At 49.3% G+C, this 20,972-nt stretch overlaps 1 protein-coding gene across 1 annotated transcript; it reads left to right on the plus strand.

The window, feature by feature from the left end:
• The first annotated feature begins 596 nt into the window (after window positions 1-596).
• NEMF (nuclear export mediator factor) lies at window positions 597-20,774 on the plus strand. The gene is made up of 33 exons (XM_088166437.1): window positions 597-768; window positions 1,884-1,952; window positions 2,067-2,169; window positions 3,410-3,535; window positions 6,553-6,701; window positions 6,947-7,014; window positions 7,943-8,029; window positions 8,745-8,821; window positions 9,226-9,296; window positions 9,390-9,465; window positions 10,685-10,747; window positions 10,885-10,962; window positions 11,212-11,420; window positions 11,857-12,042; window positions 12,350-12,413; window positions 12,868-12,956; window positions 13,588-13,691; window positions 14,037-14,099; window positions 14,232-14,344; window positions 14,770-14,827; window positions 15,151-15,209; window positions 15,649-15,769; window positions 16,117-16,399; window positions 16,926-16,968; window positions 17,052-17,101; window positions 17,570-17,720; window positions 18,029-18,106; window positions 18,181-18,369; window positions 18,991-19,023; window positions 19,583-19,689; window positions 19,763-19,806; window positions 19,897-19,976; window positions 20,536-20,774. The coding sequence occupies exons 1-33, from the start codon at window positions 710-712 to the stop codon at window positions 20,611-20,613; spliced, it is 3,228 nt and encodes a 1,075-aa protein (XP_088022563.1). The 5' UTR covers window positions 597-709; the 3' UTR covers window positions 20,614-20,774.
• The last annotated feature ends 198 nt before the right edge of the window (window positions 20,775-20,972 follow it).

Genomic DNA, 20,972 nt, shown 5'->3' on the forward strand with positions numbered 1-20,972 from the left:
CGCCCCCAAAAAACTCCCCTTGGCTCCCCAAAACACGCACGACAACACCGCCTCCTACTGCACAAACACCGCACCGCACCCCGCACCAACGCTTAACACTCAACTCACACCCGCAAACAAATCTCCAACAACAGCCTGCCCCTAAGTAAGACATGTTAACACCTTAAATAAGACATGTTAACATGTATTATTAAATAAACACGGCTGAAGGGGGTCCCGCGGGACTCCTTTGCTGCCCGACACAGACACACGCGGGACCCTTTCCTGCCCCCCACACCCGCGCGATCCTTTTGCCACACACGGGACCCTCTGGCGCCCCTTTTTGTCCCCTTTTTTCCTCCTTTTTGCCGCCCTCTCCCGAGCTCCTCTGGTCATACACGGACCCTTTTCTGTCACTCCTGGAGTCTTTTTTGTCACTCCTGGAGTCTTTTTTTGTCACCCCCGGACCCTTTTCTGTCACCGCCGGGCCCCGCTCGCCGCCCGTCCCCTCAGCGCCCCGCGCTCACAGCGCCTCCTGCCGGTTGTTCGCGGCACCGGCTCGGCCCGTGCGCGGCCGCGGAACGCCGGGGATTGGCACCGGGCGCGACCCGTAGCGCCTGTGGGCGCAGGCGCGGGACGGCCGTGGAGCGCCGGGAGCTGTGAGGGACCGGCAGCTGTGAGGGAGCGGGAGCCGGGATCCCTGTGGGTCTCGGCGGGCGGCGCCGGCGCCATGAAGTCCCGCTTTAGCACCGTCGACATCCGCGCGGTGCTCGCCGAGCTGCGGCAGAGGTACCGGCACTCCCGGCCCGTGCGGCCTCGGGGAGCGGGGCCCGGCCCGGTGGGTCCTGGTCCTGGTCCTGGTCCTGGTCCTGATTCTGTTTCTGTCCCCTCTCCTCCTTCTGGCCTGGTCCTGGTCCTGGTCCTGGCCCGGTTTCCCCGCCCTGCCGTGGTCTCAGGGCTGTGCGGGCTCTGCTCCTCCATCGTGTCCTGCTCCCACAGCTGTGCCCGGCCCCGCTCTGCCCCTCAGCGCTGCCCGCCCTGGACTCTGCAGAACCCACACAGCCCCTCTGCCATCCATCCCACCCTTGCCATGGCAGGGACACCTCCCATTATCACAGGGTGCTGCAAGCCACGTCCAGCCTGGCCTTGGACACTCCCGGGATCTGCAGCTTCTCTGGGCACGCTGTGGCAGGGCCTCATCTCCCTCTCACCCCGGAATTCCTTCCTAATATCTCGTCTAACCTAGATGAAGCCATTCCCTGTGTCCTGTCCCCCCCTCCCTTGTCCCCAGTCTCTCTCCAGCTCTCCTGGATCCCCTTTAGGCTTTTGAAGGGTCTCTGAGCTCTCTCTGGAGCCTTCTTTCCACATGAACAAGTCCCATTTTCGCTGGGAGAACTCCTCCCATCCCTGCGGGGCTCTGACACATTCCTGGTGTCCAGGGCACTCTGCATGTCCAGCCCCACTCTGAAGGGAGTGACTGACACCCCCAGGCCAGTTCAGTGCCCATACTGGGATTACTGGTGCCTGTGCTGGCCGAGGAGCTCCAGTATAACCAGTACATCCCTGCCACAAAGAGGAGCAAAGAGCAGCTTCCTGTATTTTATCCATGTATATAAATTCCTCCATCTAATTTTCTCCCTCTCTTAATTGCTGTGTCTTAAGAGCAGTTTCTCCATCTCTCCGTGGTTGTTGCTTCCAGCTCATTCCATTACTCTTCCTTTGCTGCCCTTTTGGTTACTCCTTGGTAATTTATCATAACTTGGTAATTTATATAACTTGGTCATTTATCATAACTTAGCAATTTATCATAACTTACCCATGTGTGTGCTTTAATTGCCACTGGGATTTTCCCATCCAGTTGTGTTTTGGATTTTCCAAAGCATTCCTTGTTTTCCTTTTGGCAGCTTGTTGGGAATGAGAGTGAACAACGTTTATGATGTGGATAACAAGACCTATCTCATTCGCCTGCAAAAGTAAGAACTTTAAGTATCTTTATTTAAAAATTCTTTAGGAATGCTGTGTGAGAACTAGATTTTTTTAATTGTCTGCAATTAAAACTAGATTTTTAAAATTTGTTTTGCCCCCAGGCCGGACTGCAAGGCCACGCTGCTGCTGGAATCTGGGATACGGATCCACCTGACAGAGTTTGAGTGGCCAAAGAACATGATGCCATCCAGCTTTGCCATGAAGGTAAAACACACCAGAGTTTGTTTTTTAATAAACTGTCTGGGTGTCAGAAAGGAATATTTGTGTTCTATCCTTGGAGGCAAGAAAATAGGGAAGGATTATCCCAGTGAATCCTGATCCAGCAGGTGGCTGAAGACAAGGGAAGAGCAAATGTGGGCTTGGGGTTACATCACTGATGTTCAGTGCCTGAAACAGTGAATATTTAAATTTACAAAAAACTATTGGTGATGCCCTGGATGTCTTCTGGACCTCCCAGACCTTCTGGAATGTTGCTCCAGCAAAATCCTTGTCATTCCAGTTGGATTGTCCGAATTTTTAGTTGCTGGGTGCAGCACCCTGTGGTACAGAGTCCTCTGTTCAGTCTGCTGAGCTCTGGGGGTTCAGGCCTTGCTCCAGGCTCTGAGCTGGGCTCCTGCAGGTGGATCCAGGGGTAGATCCATGGGGATACAGCCTGGGATGGCTCCCATGGATCTGTTTATCCTCTGGGTGCAGCCAGAAATGACCCAGCAGAGATTCCCCAGGGTGGCTTTCCATGGCAGAGATGGATGCAGGGATAATCCCAGTTCCCTTTACAGAATAAACTCTTAGAATTGAAGCCAGCTGCTCCAACAAACGAAACAACATGGGAAAAAAATGTCTTAATGTAAAGAATTTGGCTCAATTATATTTATAATTATAGAAATGAAGGCGTTACTTTGGTGAGCACCAACACTTTTGTGATATTTGAGTTAAATAGGAAGTGGTTGGTGCCACAGGAGGGCTCTATAGCCAAGCCATTCCCAGCTGTTTCCAGATGTTTCCCAGACATTTTTCCCACCCCTCTGATGCTTGGACAGACTGCCTAGAACAGGGGCTAGAGCGAGTTCAAGGATAAAGGTAGGTATTTATTGAAAGGCCATCAGAGGGCAGTGCAGGAGTCTTGCAGAGGGTACACCCAGGTGGGACAGCAGTCACGAGTATTTCAGACAGGTACAAGTTTGGTCTATTTGCTTATCAGAGATTAATTGTCCAATTACAACTTCAGGTAATGAAGTCACTCCAATTAATTAATTCACTGTTGTTTACATTTTTCAACGACCTGAGACACGTTGAGTTTCAGACCTAGACAGATTTTTTTTTTTAATGTCTGAATAAAACAAGAGAGCAGTAACTGACAGGCTATGGAGATTTTAGATTTTTCTCCACTAAAGCAGCCCTGATTTGAAAAAACGCAGCAGCTCAAACTCGAGGCCTTGTCCTGCAGTGCCGGAAGCACCTGAAGACGCGGCGCTTGGTGAGCGTGAGGCAGCTGGGCATCGACCGCATCGTGGACCTGCAGTTCGGCAGTGAGCAGGCTGCCTACCACCTCATCGTGGAGCTCTATGACAGGGTGAGTGTCTGGAAAGAAAAAGCGGTTTGAAAGACAGGTGTCTGTTAAGAAAGGGAGGAGGTTCTTTTTTAAAATGGAGAATGTGAACCTCCGCCCTCCAAATTATTATCGTTTTGAAATTAAGGGGCTCTCAGGCAAAGCTGTGGGAACAGGAATAACAGTTCTTTGCCAGGACAATTCCAATAGCAATGCAGTATTGCAGAGAACAAACCCAGAGCAGGGGCAGAGGGAGAATCCAAGGTGCCCCCGTCAGTCAGTCAGGGTTGGTGCAGTCCCATTCCATGGTGGCTGCATCCTCCTGCAGTGACAGATGTGGTTCTGCTGGAGCAGGGCTCCTGCACAAGGTGCAGTTTTCCTCCAAAGCTGCAGGGATGATGTGCAAGGCTCTGGTTTTCCTCTGGGATGCAGTGGGAAAAGGCTGCTCTGCTGTTCCAAATCTCCCCTTTGATCTGGGTAGGAAATGCTCGGCTCCTGCCCTGGCTGGAGCATCTCCCAATGGGATGATGGAATTTGATCAGCCCTGCCCTGGGACTGCATGGCCATGAACAGGAGAGATCTCCTGGAGGGAGGATGGGCTGTGGGCAAGATGAAGAACACTGCAGCAGCTGGGTGAACAGATGTTTCATGAGCAGGGAATATCTCCCACAGAGATCAGGATCCCTGCCCCACCTGGTTTCAGCAGATGGTGATAGAATATAAACTTCTGGGCACATCTTCACATTGTAACCTAGGACAGTGACCTTTAGAAACTTTCTGTACATCATTATCACCCAGCCCAGCACAATAGCTGTTCTAATCCATTCCCCTCTACTGATGAAACTAAGTGTTAGGGACACTACTGGAGCTATCTCTGGATAATAAAATAAACTTAGGGACCAGAAAGGTATTAAAACCTCAAAAAAGCCTAGGGACCAGAGACACATGAAGGTCTCCATCCCTAGAGACATTATGAATTCAAGCAACATGGCTACTGACTGCTTTTCCCCAATACAGAGTAATTACAACCAAAATGCAATCAGGACAGGGTTTTTTTTTTTCCACTTTCTCGAGCCCCATGTTGGGCACTGATTGTGTATTTAGGTTGAGGGCAAATGTAGGGAGGAAACCTCTGAATGGAGTCCCTTTAGGAAACAGATTCAAGCAGTCCCTCCCCCACCTGGTTCAGGGAAATATTTCTTTGGAGAGAAGTGGAAAAAAACCTGTTTATTTAACAGGCAAAGTACTTCCCAGCACAAAATGAACAATACTAAACAGCAAACCTCTTGCTGCTCTGAAGAGGTGACAGATTCAGAAGAGTCCCTTCTGTGGTTTGCAGCCTGGCTCACTCAGGCTGTTCTCAGTCCCTCCAGAGTTGGGAAATGTCAAAGCCTGGTGGGCCACAGGTGTGAACTCCTGTTGCTCCTCTGGGTTTTCAGTCCAGAACAGTTCAGAGCAAGAAAAAAGGAAAAAAAAATACAGTCCAGGGAGCTTCTCTGCCTCAGCTAGCCAGAAAAACTATCCAAGAGCAAAGAGAGCTCTGTGCTGCTGTGCACTGCAGACAGCACAGGCTGTGTGAGGGATGTGGGGAGCAGTGCAGTCTGTGATAACAAATTCTGCACCTCTGCTCTCCCCCTTCACTCCTGCAACCAGCCTTAAAGCTGCAGAACTCAATATTCAACACCACCAGAACAGATCACTGCGGGTACAAGCATCATAAAATCACCCCAGGACAGTGAGCCAGGCTCCAGCTCTGTCCCCAAGGCCAGGGACACCAGGGTGGCCTCGCTGAGAGTCCCTGTGATTTATTAAATACAGGTATTGATCTAATACTGATACACCCAACTGTGACTCTTTAACAGTTTAGAGTTAAAAAGTGAATGCTTAATTCAGCACCAGGCAGCTGTGTGGGGTCATCCCCTAAAACTCACTGTGAAGTTACAAACAATTCCAGAGTCTGTGTTGGATCCCACAAACCTGGGATTTTGAGCTTTCTGTGCTGTCAGGCACTGCCCCCCTGCAGAACACTGCTTTGGAGCTGAGCCCTTGGAGAAGGCTCCAAATGTGGGGGATGGAGTTAAAATCACGGGTGTGCAGTGAAATAGAAGTGTGTGATTGCACACGGTGAAGGGTTTGGGATTTGGGGTTTTATAATATAGGAATGGGTGTGGGACAAGATGGAGGATTTGGGGTGGTGTCTCTTTCTGGGCTCATCTTCCTTCTTCTCCATGGTTTCAGGCAGCAGTTTCTGGTTGGTCACTCAGTGTCACACTGAGGGTCATGGGAATTCAGTTATTGGATTAAAAGGATCAATAATATCGGTGTTAATTCTCTATTGGACTGTTCAGCTTTAAGAGACCTTGCAGCAGCTGCACCTTCCTCCATTTTCCTCACTTCTGGCAGGTGCTAGAAGTGCTGCTGAACTTTTGATAAGATTTAATAAACAACCAAGCCTGAACACAAGAAAATTAATTTCCTTCATGTATTTTTTAATCCTGGCTCTGAGTGAAGGCAGAAGAAACTGAGACAAAGCACTCATTAAGTGATGCAAAACTCCCACCACTATTACAAGTCTATTTATTTACAAAAGTTTTGAATGTTTCCATATGCATAACACCAACACCTCCCATTCCCCTCTTCCTATGGTAATTAACTATTAAGCATGCATGGTTTGCTCTCTTAATTGGGTCTGTGGTCTTTTTATGGGGAGGGGTTGTGAAAAGAGGAAGTGAGGAGAGTCTTCCTCACCCTGAACTTCCAACCCCTCCCACAGATGACAACATAGATTGTCTGTGTTTCTTTAGATCTCTTTATCAGTTTCTCCTTTTCTCATTGCAAACCCAGCTGAGCAAACATAAAAATGACAAGCAATGAGTTATTTACATCTGAGAGAACCATCTCAAATCTGACTTCTTTTAACTAACTCTTAATTATTTCCAGCAAGGCCTATCTATTTATCTGCTTCAATTAATTCCAGTAAATCCATCTTTTAGCTAAAACCTTAACTTTTTCTAAAACTAGTGTGTCACCTGTGCTCCCAGGGGAACATTGTCCTCACTGACCACGAGTTCCTCATCCTGAACATCCTGAGGTTCCGCACGGACGAGGCCGACGACGTCAGGTTTGCAGTGAGGGAGCGCTACCCGGTGGACAGTGCAAAAACTGCCGTGCCTCTGCCCACCCTGGACAGGTAAATTCAATTTCAGAGCTCATAATGGTGTATTTATGAAGCCACAGCTTCTATGGGAATTCCCATTGTATTGGGATAAACCCAAATTTTTCAGAGCTGTGAAAATCTTGGGGTAGTTCCTCACGTATTCCAGGCCGTTTTTAATTTCATTTTTAAGGCTGGAATGTTTTGTAGCTTTTAAGCAATACAATGTTGTTTTAAAACATGTTATTTTTGGAGTTGCAGCTCTGCATTTTCTCCTGCAGGTTAACTGAAATCATATCAAGTGCACCCAAAGGGGAGCAGCTGAAGAGGGTTCTTAACCCACTCCTTCGTGAGTAATTTGGCTTTGTCAGAAGGGGAAATGAGGTCACTCAGTGTGTGCCATGTCATGCTGGAAAATTTAAATAATTTATCACAGAATCCTGGAGTGCTTTGGATTGGTGGGGAGCTTAAAAGCTCATCTGATTCCACCCCTTTCCTTGGGCAGGGACTCCTTCCACTCTCCCAGGCTGCTCTGGAAAGCAGAGATTTCTTGATTCCAGGGCATGTGCACAGAGCTGAGCCTGCCTGGTGCAGCAGAGATGAGACCTGGCAGTGGCTCAGCTGCAGCTCTGGCTTGGGGCATTTTGCACCATCCAGGTCCAAACAGGAGCTGTGAGTGTAAAGTCAAGTTTTCCTGAGCACAGAACCAAATTTATCTTTTGTGACTTGGTCAGAACAAGTTTGGTTTTCCTCCTGACATGGCAATGCTGCTCAAGCACAGAATTTCCTGAGCAGCTCAAATCACAGCTAAGCATTAATTTCCCCATCTCTTGATTCTCTTTTTCACCACTCTTTTCTTTCTCTTTCTCTACCCTGATCTCCTAAATAATTGCTATTGCTATATAATAATAATACTACAATATAATTGCTAATTATTGTCCCCCACTGATCCCAGTTCTGCTGTATCCATGCTGGAATTTGGTATTTCTGATCCTGTAGTGTGGGAAACCTTGGCCTCACGTGGTGTTACTGATCCAATTACCAGGCACAGTTGCTCCACTCTAAAATCCCCACAATTTTTCCCTTTGTGGGAATTTTGGATATTTCTCACCCTTTCCTCTTTACCCACCCATCCCTCCTGCCCCTTCTCTGATTTTTGGCACTTCTCACTCTTCTCACACTCACGTGTCCAGATTTGTTTTTTTTAATGCAAATTGTGAATATTTTCTACATATTTTCTATAGAGGATCCTTCTTTATTTCTTTCTTTTTTAACAGCTTATGGGGCCACTCTCATCGAGCACTGCCTTATAGAAGCTGGATTTTCTGGAGCTGTCAAAATAGATCAACATCTGGAAAATAAAGGTGAAATATTTTAAAGGCTGGACCACAAATACGGGGATTTTTATATCTATGTAGTGTTTTTCCCCCAAAGAGATGAGTAAACCTGTGGTTCTGACCATGTGGTTTTATTTTTAATATTTTTAGCTTGGGGACCAGCCTTGTTTACATTAATACTCTTGATTTGTGCATAAAGTGGAGATAAAATATCAGATTGTTCCTGTAGTCTAAATGGTTTTGTAGTGAGACACCACCTCACCCATGAGGTGAGTTCTGGTTGTGCAAAGCATGTTTGACAAGAAGAATTAACATCCAAGTCTTTATTTGTAACAAAAATTGGGCATTTGCTAAAGTTCCAGCTTTTCATTTATTAGGCAAGTAAAGATTTGAGTAATAAAATCAGAAAATATTTTCCTGCACTCTTATTTTCCTCGTGTATTTTATATTTGTCATAAATCCAGAGGATTTTTTCCTTCCTACTGCATTATGGTGCTGTAAAAAATAACTTCTCACAGCTTCTGGTTTATGCTGTGCCTCTGCAGCTTTAGTTTCATAAAATACTGGTATTTGTGGGTCCTTTTTTCCTCCTGAATCTTGAATAATTATGTGCTAAAAGCATCCGAGTAGATTTTTATATTAAAAATTTCCCAGATGTAAGCTTAGACTCCTGTTTAAAATGAGCAATAACTGCTGGACTGAAGCACCCGGGATGAAATATTTTCTGCTGTTTTCTCTTCAGAAAACCTTGAAAAAGTTCTTTCAGCCCTAGAGAAAGCAGAGGAATACATGGCCCTCACTGACAACTTCAGTGGAAAGGTGGGTCTGGGCTGGGCTCTCAATTATTTGGAATTGCAGAGGTCAAGCAGGAATTCCTCAGGATCTGCAATTCCTCCTGTTCCCAGCTGTGGATTTTATTCCTGGGTTTCAGGTGCTGATGTGGAATAAAAATTCCTTCTTTTCACGGGCTGGGGAGCAATTAAATAATGCACAGGCAGATTATATAAATCCTGGGAGATTTTAATAGGTTCTGTAATAAATTCTGCACATAAACTCTGCATTTATGGGATGGTCCTGAGGGTTGGAAGAAGTTCACTTCTTTTTCCAGAAGAAACTGGATTCAAGGCAAGCCAGTGGGTCAGGCACAAGGATCCCTGCTGGAATTATTTATTGATGATACCTAAACCTTTCCACAGACAAATGATATTTTTGTATTCTTTCAGGGTTATGTTATCCAGAAAAGGGAGAAAAAGCCAAGTCTGGAACCAGATAAACCAGCAGAAGATATCTACACGTAAATATTCGAAGTATTTCTTCCCTTTCTTTCTACTAGTGTGCATAACAGAAATTAGTTTTCAGGTGATAATATCAAATGTGTATTTTACAGATATGAGGAATTTCATCCTTTCTTGTTTTCTCAACATTCAAAATGTCCCTACTTGGAATTTGACTCATTCAATAAGGTACAATGCTTTTGCTGATGCTGTACTTAAGTGCTTGAATTGACTGCTGCTACAAAGAGTAATTAAAACACAGTGCAGGGGTTGTTGATGAAAGCAGAGGCCTTGGAAGGGATGATTCATTTTCTGGATGAGTGTTTGATGAGAAGAAACCAGCTCAGACAGGACTTTTAGGGCAGTGCTGGCTCCTGAGCTCACATTCTGGAGTGTGGAACCTGTGAGGGAGGTGGAAGTTTCCAGTCAGAGGATCCCAAATGTTCTGTTCTGGAGAGCTGGAATCTGAGTTTGTCTCTGGAGTTAGGAGTTGTGACAGGCACTCACCATTTACACTGTTCCTGCTCTGAAAGCCTCAGGCCTCTTATTTGGTGTTTCCTTGGGCATTGGCCTTTCTGGTCCTCGACTCATTAACAACTGGAGTCATTAATTGCCTCTTGTTCCTGACCTTGATCTCCAGAATTCCCATTCCACGCTCCTGCCCTGATTCCTGCCTGAATTTCTGTCACCTCCTTCACTGATCACAGAATCCCAGAATGGTTTGGGCTGGAAGGGACTCAAATCCCATCCAGTGCCACCCCTTCCACTGTCCCAGGCTGCTCCAAACCCCATCCAGCCTGGCCTTGGACACTGCCAGGGATCCAGGGGCAGCCACAGCTTCTCTGGGAATTCTGTTCCAGCCCCTCTCCACCCTCCCAGCCAGGAATTCCCAATTCCCAGTATCCCATCCCTGTGGCAGTGGAAGCCATTCCCTGTGTCCTGTCCCTCATCCCTTGTCCAAAGCTCATCTGATGATCTAAACAGTCCCAAACCTTCCTCATCTTGTGCTTTAAGCACAGCTGGAACACCAGGAGCAGTTTTTAGACATTCTGGGTCTTTGTGGTTTTTTACCTGACCCAGTGAAGCAGCAGGAATTCAGGGCAGACAGATCTGGCTTTGCAACCATTTAATCTCAACCAAAGCAGCTTCTTTTCCATCATTTCTTAGCAAAAAAAAAAAAAAAAAGGGTGAGCCATTGCTTGGCCACTTTTTATGTCCTGTGTTTGCAGTGAGACACAGCCCTGAGTGTCCTGCTGGGCTCACCCCATGGGAAGGGAAGTGGAGAAAGCTCCTGGAGGTTGTTTCAGCCTCTGTCACCTCTTTTAGTGCTTTGCAGCCCCTTCTCTGCAGGGACCCTGCTCTGGGTCAGGCCAGCCTGGCCATTCTCCAACCTGGTTCTCTCCTGCAGGCAACAGACGAGTTCTTCTCCAAGCTGGAGGGGCAGAAGATCGATCTGAAGGCCTTGCAGCAGGTGTGTCCTGATCCAGGCCTGGGCAGCTGGCATGCTCCCACATTGCCAGAGGCTTCACTTGCTTCTTGCAGTGATCACCTGATGCCATTTGGGTTTACATTTCTATTTTTTTTTTTTTGCCATCTTGTATTTAAAAGGAAAAACAAGCATTGAAGAAACTTGAAAACGTCCGTAAGGACCACGAGCACAGACTGGAAGCTCTCCAGCAGGCTCAGGTCAGACAGATTTTGGGTTTTTAATCACCTCACCATGGGATGGTTTGTTGGGAGGGAACTTCAATCCCAGGGACACCTTCCACTATCCCAGGTACTCCAGCCTGGCCTGGAACACTTCCAGGAGCTGATGTTCTCCTGTGCCACCGCTTCAATCCATTCTTGGATTTCTTCACCACTGCTTCCATTTCTATAAAAACTCTTGCTGAGCTGTGTAGCTGCAGTGTCTCCAAAACTCCTCCTTTCCCTAAGGAAGCTGATAAGCTGAAGGGGGAGCTGATAGAGATGAACCTGGAGGTGGTGGACAGGGCCATCCAGGTGGTGCGGAGCGCCCTGGCCAACCAGATCGACTGGACCGAGATCGGCGCCATCGTCAAGGAGGCCCAGGCCCAGGGGGACCCGGTGGCCACGGCAATCAAAGAGTTAAAGCTGCACACCAACCACATCACCATGCTGCTGAGGTGAGTGCCTGTGAACTCCTCATCTCACACTGCAGCAGGAGCTTTGGAGATTTAAAAAAAAATACCCCAAAAGTTTTGGTCTAAAAGCTGGGACGTGGCAAAGTTAATCCGTGAGTTTTTACATACCTTCCTTTCAGAAATGTCAGTTTATAGAATAAACTTGTTTTCAGTCGGTTCCTTGGATTGGAAAAATTGGGTTCTTTATCTTCTGCTTTAGTTTTCTTTTTTCCCCCCCAAATTTGGCTGACTCCAGGACAAAAAAGGTTTGGAACTTGAAGCACTCCAGGGCTTCCTGTGTCTGCACAGTGAAAAGGGTTTAGAGGCTCCTTGGGCCATTCCCAGACTTCTGAGAGAACTCAGTTAAGAGTACACTGCACCAAAGATTAAAAATTAACCAGTTCTCTTATCTTAATCTTATGATGTCATGTGTTTTTAGGAACCCCTATGTGTTATCTGAAGAGGAAGAGGAGGAGGACGATGCTGATGCAGAGAAGGAAGAAACAGAAGAACCAAAAGGAAAAAAGAAAAAGAATAAAACCAAACAGTTGAAGAAACCTCAGAAAAACAAGCCCTCATTGGTTGATGTTGATCTCAATTTGTCTGCCTATGCCAATGCCAAAAAGTAAGATTTTTTAGTAAATGTGTATTTTTGTAGGAGAAATTTCTCTGGGTGTGCAGTTGTTGGTGATAATTTTGCAGGAGGAAGGCTTTTGGGATATCTTGTTAAAAATAAGAGTTAAAAATTGAATTAGCAGCTTGTTCTGAGCTCTGGGATGGGAATTTCCCTGGTCCAGACCCCCTGGTGCAGAGCAGCTGCTCTGTGGTTGTGATTGAATTCAGAGTCCAGTTCTGCCCATGGAACAAAATGGGATAAGTGGGATTGGGATAAAGGAGTGGATTTCAGGGATAAACACTTTTGTGTTTCACAGGTACTATGATCACAAAAGACACGCAGCCAAGAAAACTCAGAAGACAGTGGAAGCTGCAGAAAAGGTATTTTTTTCCCCTTAGATTTTAGAAGATATTTAAAAGAAAAATCCCTGCCAGTGCTCAGTGGGAAATCCTGACCTGATCTGAGCAGCCCTGACAAAACATGAAAGGGAGGAACAATCACCCAGGGTTGGTTTTTTTATTGTTGACATTTGAGCTCAGTGGAGGATTGCAGATCCCTGAGGGATCATCCTTTTCCACCAGTAGCATTGGGAATACTCAGAACAGGTGGAGGTGCTGACAGAGCAGGACTCAGAGTGGAAAATCAGTGGAAATCCTTCCAATCCAAGGGCTGACCATGTCAGGGAGCAGCTCTCCAGGATGGAGTTCTAGGAGCAGGGCTGGCTGGAGCCTGCTCTGTGATTGGCTCCAGAGCCATTCCCACCAACTTTCCCAGTGTTCATGTGGGAATTTTGTCATTCCAGCTGGATGGTGATGGTGCTTTCTGTCCAAACAGGCTTTTAAATCAGCTGAGAAGAAGACGAAGCAAACCCTGAGGGAAGTTCAGACAGTCACCACCATCCAGAAAGCCAGAAAGGTTTATTGGCAAGTACAGCTCCAGCATCCTTCTCTCATGTCCTGTGTCAGGATGGATCTTCCCTGGCTTAGGAGTGGAGCTATTTAGGATTTCTTTGTGTGGAGTCTCCTTAAAGGTGCTTCTCAAAGTCAGAGCATCCCAGAATGGTTCCCAGGGACAGCAGCCCAGGGAAGCTGTGGCTGCCACATCCCTGGAAGTGTCCAAGGCCAGGTTGGACGTGGCTTGGAGCAGCCTGGGATATTTGAGAGGTGTGGTGCAGTGGGGCTGGATGATCTTTAAGGTCCCTTCCAACCCAAACCATTCAGGGCTTTTGTGCTTTAAAAAAACAAGAAACAAATTAAACAAAACCTCGAAGCTTTTAATCACCTAATGACTGAATTATTAAAATAAAAATAAATAGGGAGGACTGTGGTGATGGTGCTTCTTGTTCCATCTCCAAATCTCACTGCCAGTGATCCTGTGGTTGTCCCATGCCTTGTTTTTATGTCCCAGGCCTGTGGATTAAAGTAAAAATATTTTCAGTGTCACAAACTGTAGATACTGAGATGGATATTCTGAGTTTAGTATCAAAAACCACCTGTGCAATGTCCTGTTAGTTCCAGGTGTTTCTCACACCGTGGATTTGCTGGAATTTGGCAGGTTTGAGAAGTTCCTGTGGTTCATCAGCTCTGAGAATTACCTGGTCATTGCTGGCAGGGATCAGCAGCAGAACGAGCTGATCGTGAAGCGCTACCTGAAACCAGGTGAGTCCATGGAGGGGAGGTGTGGGTTTCCTCCTCTTTCCCAGTTCTGGGAGTGTCCAGGAGTGACATGGGAAGGTCTCTCTGCTTTGTCCTTGAGCTGGGCCTTGGATCAAAGGGAATTTTGGTGGTGGGAGTTCCTCTGGTGCCATGGGGGGAGAGCAGCTTGGATGGTCTCCCCTCGGGAGCAGAGGAGCTGATTCTCCTGGGACAAGGATGGACTAAAAGACTTCTGTGTCCCCACCCTGCCCCTTGCAGCCAGACCAGGCACTTCCAGCTGACATTAGAGACTTCCCTGGCTGCAGGGAAGTGTGGATCTGACACATCTCCACATCTCCTGTTTCCCAGGGGACATCTACGTGCACGCGGATCTGCACGGAGCCACCAGCTGCGTGATCAAGAACCCCTCAGGTACCTGTGGGGGATAGGAGCTGGCAGTGCCTTCCCTTGGGATGGGAACCAGTCCTTCCTGGGAAGCTGCCAGGCTGGATTAGGGCAGGATTGGATGGATTTAATTTGATTGGTGTGCTGGGTGTTGCCCAGGTGAGCCCATCCCACCACGGACGCTGACGGAGGCCGGGACCATGGCCCTGTGCTACAGCGCTGCCTGGGACGCCCGCGTGGTCACCAGTGCCTGGTGGGTCTCCCACAGCCAGGTGAGCACTTCAGGCAGGAGCTTCCCAGGCACAGCATCCCTGTGATGTGCCTGGAACACACAGGGAACATCAGGGAGTTGGGATGTGACCACAGGCAGGAGCTGGTGGGTGGGAGAGTGTGGAGATCACTCCAATGTCGTGGTGGTTTGATTCCCTGAATGCTCCTGAGTTTATCCTGAGTTTATTTCCTGAGTTACTCACCCAGGACTCCTAAACACAGTGCTGGTAGTGTGTGATTGGATTGGAACATCCCTTAGGAAAATTCCCTGCAAAGGAGAGGAAGAACCCCTGGGATATGGAGTCCTGCAGAGCTTTTCCCAGGAGTTCAGCTCCTGTTGAACCAACGTTTCTCTTGGTGCTGTTGTCACCTGATGTTGGCCTTCTGTCACAGAGATTTTTTACAGTTTATCATGGTTTCCTTTTAGGTTTCTAAAACTGCCCCCACGGGAGAATATCTCACTACTGGGAGCTTCATGATCCGAGGTGAGGCACAGGGGAACAGTGGGAGTGGGATGTTTTCCCAAAGGTGCTGGGCTGTCCTGCAGTGGCAGCAGATCCCACTCTTCTCCCAGAAATCTGTTGGGAATGGCTTAGTCTGAGTATCAGGCAGCTGCAGCAGCTGAGCCCTGGGCAGAAGTTCATTAACTCAGTTGCTTTTGAGCTCTCCTGTTCTCATCCCAGAGATAAAATAAGCCCCAGTGTAATTTTTTGGTAGCCTAAAGCCTCTAATAAAAATGAACTTCGGGAGTACATCCTGCAAGCATGGCTGCTAAACCTCCTCATGAGACACTGCTTTTGTTTTTCAGGGAAAAAGAATTTCCTTCCACCTTCCTATCTGATGATGGGCTTCAGCTTCTTGTTTAAGGTACAGCCTTTCCCATGAAGCTCCTGCTGGCTTTTGTAATTTGCTTTGAGCTGCAGGAGGCTTATTTTCTGCATCTGGCTTATCAATATATTCCCAATTAATTCTTTTCCCATTGGGACAAATCCCATAAAAGGCTTCTTGCTGATAATGACTCTGCTTTCATTTCCATCTCAGCCCAGTGTGCACTGTCTGCATTTCAGACAGACTCTGGACCCTCCTGCCTCTGCCAGGGTTGTTATCCCAGCTCTGGAGCATGGAAATGTTCAGGGAATCTGAGAGTGCAGCTCTTGGTGTCACCCTGACTTCTGAGGTTGACACACTTGGGTCTGGTTTCATTTTCTTGACTTTTGATGGCAAAAAGTGTTAAAAAGGGAAGGAAAAGCTGAGTGAGGTGTTCTGTGAACATGACCAGAATGACACTGAGGCTCCTGGTTCTTAGGTGGATGAAAGCTGTGTCTGGAGACACCGGGAGGAGAGGAAGGTCAAAGTCCAGGATGAGGATCTGGACACAGTTTCCAGCAGTGCCAGTGAGCTGGTGGCTGAGGAGGTGGAACTTCTAGGTACAGTGGGAGGGACTGGGTGCTGTGGGTGCTGCTGGGGGGGATCCTTCAGGGTTTGGGCCATCCCAGAGTTTGGATCCCTGATGGGACAATGAGGAATGGCTTCTCACTGCCAGAGGGCAGGGGTGGATGGGATATTGGGATGGAATTGCCAGGGAAGCTGTGGCTGCTCCTGGATCAACCAAGGCCAGGTTGGACATTGGGCTTGGAGCAGCCTGGGACAGTGGGAGGTGTCCCTGCCATGACAGGGGTGGCACTGAGTGGGATTTAAATGTGTCCAACCCAAACCATCGTTGACTGATGGATCAGTTTGGTATTTCTGTGTTTTCCTGTCCTGGGTGCCCCAGATGGAGGAGACAGCAGCAGTGAGGAGGAAAAAGCTGAGGCTGAGGAAGCTCCAGAGGCTGAGGAAGCTCCAGAGGCTGAGGAAGCCAGAGCTGAGAGTAGCCATGAGGAGGGCGTTGCTGAGCTGGAGCAGGGAGGAGGGAACACTCCTGCTCCAGAGGCTGACTCTGAGGAGGATGATGGAGAATCTGAGGAGGAACATCCAGAGCCAAAGGGTGAAGTGAAGGAGGAAGAGGTGAATTATCCAGACACCACAATCGACCTGTCACACCTTCAGTCCCAGAGGTGAGAGAGCTGGGGGCACCTGAGGGTCTCCTAAAACACTGCCAGGACAAGGCTGGGATGAGTTTTCATCCCTTCTTTCCATGCTCAGCCATGGGAATGCTGCCTCATTTTCCTTTCAGGGCTGCTCACACCTGGGAAACTGAGCCCTGAGCTGCCTCTGCTCTGCCAGGCCTGCCCCAGGCTGTGGGATGAGCTCATGTCCCTGGTGTCCCTGGAGTGGGACTCCTTGGAGGGTGCAAGGAGCAGGGACTGGGTGGGTGCTCATGGGGCTGTGTGCCCCATGGGGAAGCTGCACATGGGGAATCCCTCGGTGCCCAGGCTGTGTGAGAGGAGCTGGCAGAGAGCTGAGATTGTTCTCTAAAGTGAATCCCAGTATTCCTGCCTCTTCCAGTCACCAAAGCTGGGATTGCCAAGCTCTAGAGAGCTGAAGGTTACAGCCAAGCTGTCCAGGTTTGGGCTGTGGTTGGTGTGTCCATGGTGAGCTGCCCTACATCTGCTGATGAGCTCCTTTTCCATCTCCCCACAGATCCCTGCAGAAAATCATCCCCAAAGAGGAAGAGCCCAGCTTGGTAAGGTCCCAGCTCTGATGGGTGGCCCAGAGCAGTGGGAGCTGCTGGCCAGGATCTGCCCTAAACTGCCTTTCCCTCCTCAGAGTGACAGCAGGGCCCAGGGCCGCAGGCACCTCTCTGCCAAGGAGAGGAGGTGAGAGCCAGAGGGAGTTCCAGGGAATCCCAGGATGGTTTGGGTTGGAAGGGACCTTAAATCCCATCCCATTCCACCCCCTGCCATGGCAGGGACACCTTCCACTGTGCCAGGCTGCTCCAAGCCCTGTCCAGCCTGGCCTGGGACACTTGCAGGGATCCAGTGGCAGCCACAGCTGCTCTGGGCAAATTCCCCATTCCTTCCCCATGTCCTGGGCACAGGCACATCTGTAGCCACTCCCAGCCTGGGTTGATCCATGCCCATTGTCCAGGGTGAGGTGCTGCTCCTGTCCTTTGGGAATGCTGCCTGGGAACAGTTTTCACTCGGCTGGAGAGGTTTTTCTGAGGAGGGCTTGTTTCCAGTGTTCCTCTGGATCCCTGTGGCAGGGAAGCAGGGTGGGAATGCTGTCAGGAGAGCAGCAGCCTCTCTCATTACAACAAATGAGGCTGTTGTGATTGTTCTCCTTAGAGAAATGAAGAAAAAGAAGCAGCAGAACTCTGAGAACTCGGAGCTGTGTGAGGAGAAGCAGAAGGAGCCAGAGCCAGAGACCCAACCTCCAGCTGCTCCCAACAGCCACAAGGCTGCTCCAGCCCCTCAGCCCATCAAGAGGGGCCAGAAGGTGAGCAGGGCCCAGGGGATCTCTGGGCTGAGCTCTTGGCATGGAAGTATGGAGAGAAATCCCAGATTTCCCAGACACCCATGGCTGCCTGGTGGGTTTAGGCTCGTGGTGATGCTTTGAGTGGTTTCAGGCTGATGGTGGTGGGGGTTAGCACAGAGCTCACTGGAACCAGTCCCTTGGTTACTGGTGAACTGCTCTGAAAGAGTTTGGGATACTGGGAAGGGTAGAGCATCTATGGGGTCAGTATCTGTGCTTGCAAAACTGCTAAAAGTTGTCATTTCTGAAGCTGGTGGTGTTTCCTCCTGCAGAGTAAAATGAAGAAGATGAAGGAGAAGTACAGGGACCAGGACGAGGAGGACCGGGAGCTCATCATGAAGCTGCTGGGGGTGAGGGGGGAGCTGTGCCTTCCCCAGGGTGTGGTGGCTCTGCTCTCCAGCCCTGACCACCTGTGTCACCACAGTCTGCAGGCTCCAACAGGGAGGACAAAGGGAAAAAGGGGAAGAAGGGGAAGACAAAAGAAGAGGCAGCAAAAAAGCAACAGCAGAAAAACAAACCAGTGCGTCGTGCAGCCGGAGGGGGCAAGGAGACACTGCCAGCAGGAATTCTGCACGAGGCACAGGACCTGGTCCTGGATGAGCTGGAGGAGAAGGTGAGGATGGGATGGGAAGGTGGAGCAGGAGATTGGGCTGGTGAGGAACAGGGTGAAGTGAGCAGCAGGAGGGGAAGGTGAACAGCTCTCTCCTCTCCCCTGTCCTCTCCTGTCCTCTCTCCTGTCCCTTGCTGGACTCTCCTGGCTCTGAGCAGCTCCCCATGGATTTTGGACACTGTGCAGAGCTCTGTTGCCAGGGCTCCACTGGATTCCCAGAGCAGCCCAAAGCCCTGCAGCAATCCCTGTGCTCATCCTGTTCCCAGCACAGCCAGAACTGGGGCTCAGAGCAGTCCTGATCCCGTTCATGCAGCACCTCCCCCTCAGTCAGATGTCAGCGAGCTCCCAGCCCTGTTGTTGGGGTTTGGGATCTCTGAGCCTCATCTCCCTCCTCCCAGCTCGGCGTGTGCCAGGCAAATTAGAGGTTGGAAAGAAACACTCCACCCTCCCACCCACGGCAAAGTGCTGCTCTTACCTTGGTTGTGAAACGAGTTGAATTCTCTTGGCAGGGAGAATGGAGCATTCTGGGGCCTGCTGATTCAAGAATTTATTGGGGACAGGGGAGGAAGAAGCAGCTCTGTGGTTTCTGCAGCCCTGATGTGTCTGTTCTCTGTTTGTGTGCAGGAGGAGCAGGACCAGGAGCAGCCAGGACTGGAGGTAAAGAAATGCTCAGTTCTGTAAGTGCTGGGACTGGGACATGTGGGAGCCCTCCAGGACTGCTTGAACCCACCTGAATTGTATTTTTAAAAATCAACCTCCTTTTCTGCCTGCCCTGCTCATCTCCACATCCTCCATAAACCCAGAGCTGGCCCCAGGGCTGTTTGCCCTTGGGTTTTTGACTTCATGGCTCTGGGCTGGAGGGTGACACAGTGAGCAGTGCAGGTTCTTGTTCAGTTGAGTTTATTTACATATAAAATTGCTTCGAACTGTTCTGTAATTACTTTTGTGTAATTACAGGCTGTGGGTGTTGCCCAGGGCTGGGAATAAGTGAATTTCTTTGAATTCCTTAATGCAGGAGGGTAACAGTGCTGGGGGAGGCTTTGGGTGATCTTGTAACTCCACTGGGGGGGCCCAAAACCCAGATCCAGCAGAAGATGGGATTTTAGTGATGAAACAGGATCAGGCACGAATCCTGGCTTGGGAATTCCATACTCATGGAACCATGGAATGGTTTGGGTTGGAAGGGCTGGTCCCAGTGGAGATCTTTGTCTCTCAGGACAGCGAGGCCCTGCTGGACTCCCTGACTGGGCAGCCCCACCCCGAGGACATCCTGCTCTTTGCTGTCCCCATCTGTGCTCCCTACACAGCCATGACCAACTACAAGTGAGTGGCAGCTCCTGCCTGGGAGGGGATGTGGTGAGTTTGTTTTATTTACAGAAACCTTTCCTTTGGGCAGGTATAAAGTCAAGCTCACTCCAGGCACCCAGAAGAAGGGCAAAGGTATGAGAGCCCCGAGTCCTTCCCTGTGCTCTGCCTGCTGAAGCCAGCGTGGTTCTCCAGCCTGTTTCACTCTTGCCTGTGTTTTTCCAGCTGCCAAGATTGCCTTGCACAATTTCATGCAGTCCAAAGAGGCCAGTGCACGAGAGAAGGATCTGTTCCGTAGTGTGAAGGTGAGCATTGCCCTGTGCAAAGCAGCAGCAGCAGCACAATGTCCACAAGTGCCAGTGTGGGAGGAAATGCTGCCCAAAGTCAGTGTGCTGTTGGGCTTTTGTTAGCAGTGGAGTTTCTCAGTGCTCCTGGGGAAGGTCAGAGAGTCCTGCAAGGGTTTGGGGTGGAAAGGATCTTAAAAACCTTCTTAAAAACCTTCTTAAAACACCTTCCACTGTCCCAGGCTGCTCCAAACCCTGTCCAGCCTGGCTCTGGACGCTTCCCAGGTTCTCTGGGAAAGCTGTGCAGCCTGGGCTGGGAAGGACAGGAGGAACTGAGCCTCAGAGGCAGCGCTGGGCCTTTTGTTTCTGCATTGTGTCACTGGTCTGACAAAAGCATCTTCCAAGAAACCCTCTGGGTTTGGGAGGGGGAACTCCTGGGGCAGGAGTTGGAGTTGAGGTTGAAGTGTCCTGTGCCCCTCTGTCCCAGCCAGCTGCTCACCAGGGCCAAGGAAAGGGATCATCCAGTGCTCCAGAAAGGTTTTCCTGCTGTGGTCACTTTGTCCTCTCCCCTGTTTCCTAGGACACCGATTTGTCAAGAAATATTCCTGGGAAGGTGAAAGTGTCTGCACCTCACCTCCAGAACATGAAGAAGAAGTGATTCCATTCTCACCCTCAAACCAGACCCGGGCCTGGGACAGACACAGACCCACAGCAGGACTGAATTCCAGCACCCAGGACCTGCATTCCTGCTGCTTCAGCTGGACTTTAATACAAATTGCAGATAAATGTGGAAGTAAATTGCTGGCATTTGGTCAGGAATGTCCTCCCCTGCTGCTGCTTCTCTGTTCAAGGACTCATTCCTGGGGAAAGGCTCTGGAATTTGGGGCAGGAAAAGCCCTGGGTGTTCAGTTCCAGTAGGAATGCTTCCTTTGGGAAGGTGGAATTGTTTCCCCCCAGACATTCCCTGGCTGTGGAAAGAGGGAAGGTGCAGGCCCAGCTCCCCCCAGCCCCTGTGGA

Source organism: Sturnus vulgaris, chromosome 6 (assembly GCF_052056855.1).
Source record: "Sturnus vulgaris isolate bStuVul1 chromosome 6, bStuVul1.hap1, whole genome shotgun sequence".
Lineage (NCBI taxonomy): Eukaryota > Metazoa > Chordata > Aves > Passeriformes > Sturnidae > Sturnus > Sturnus vulgaris.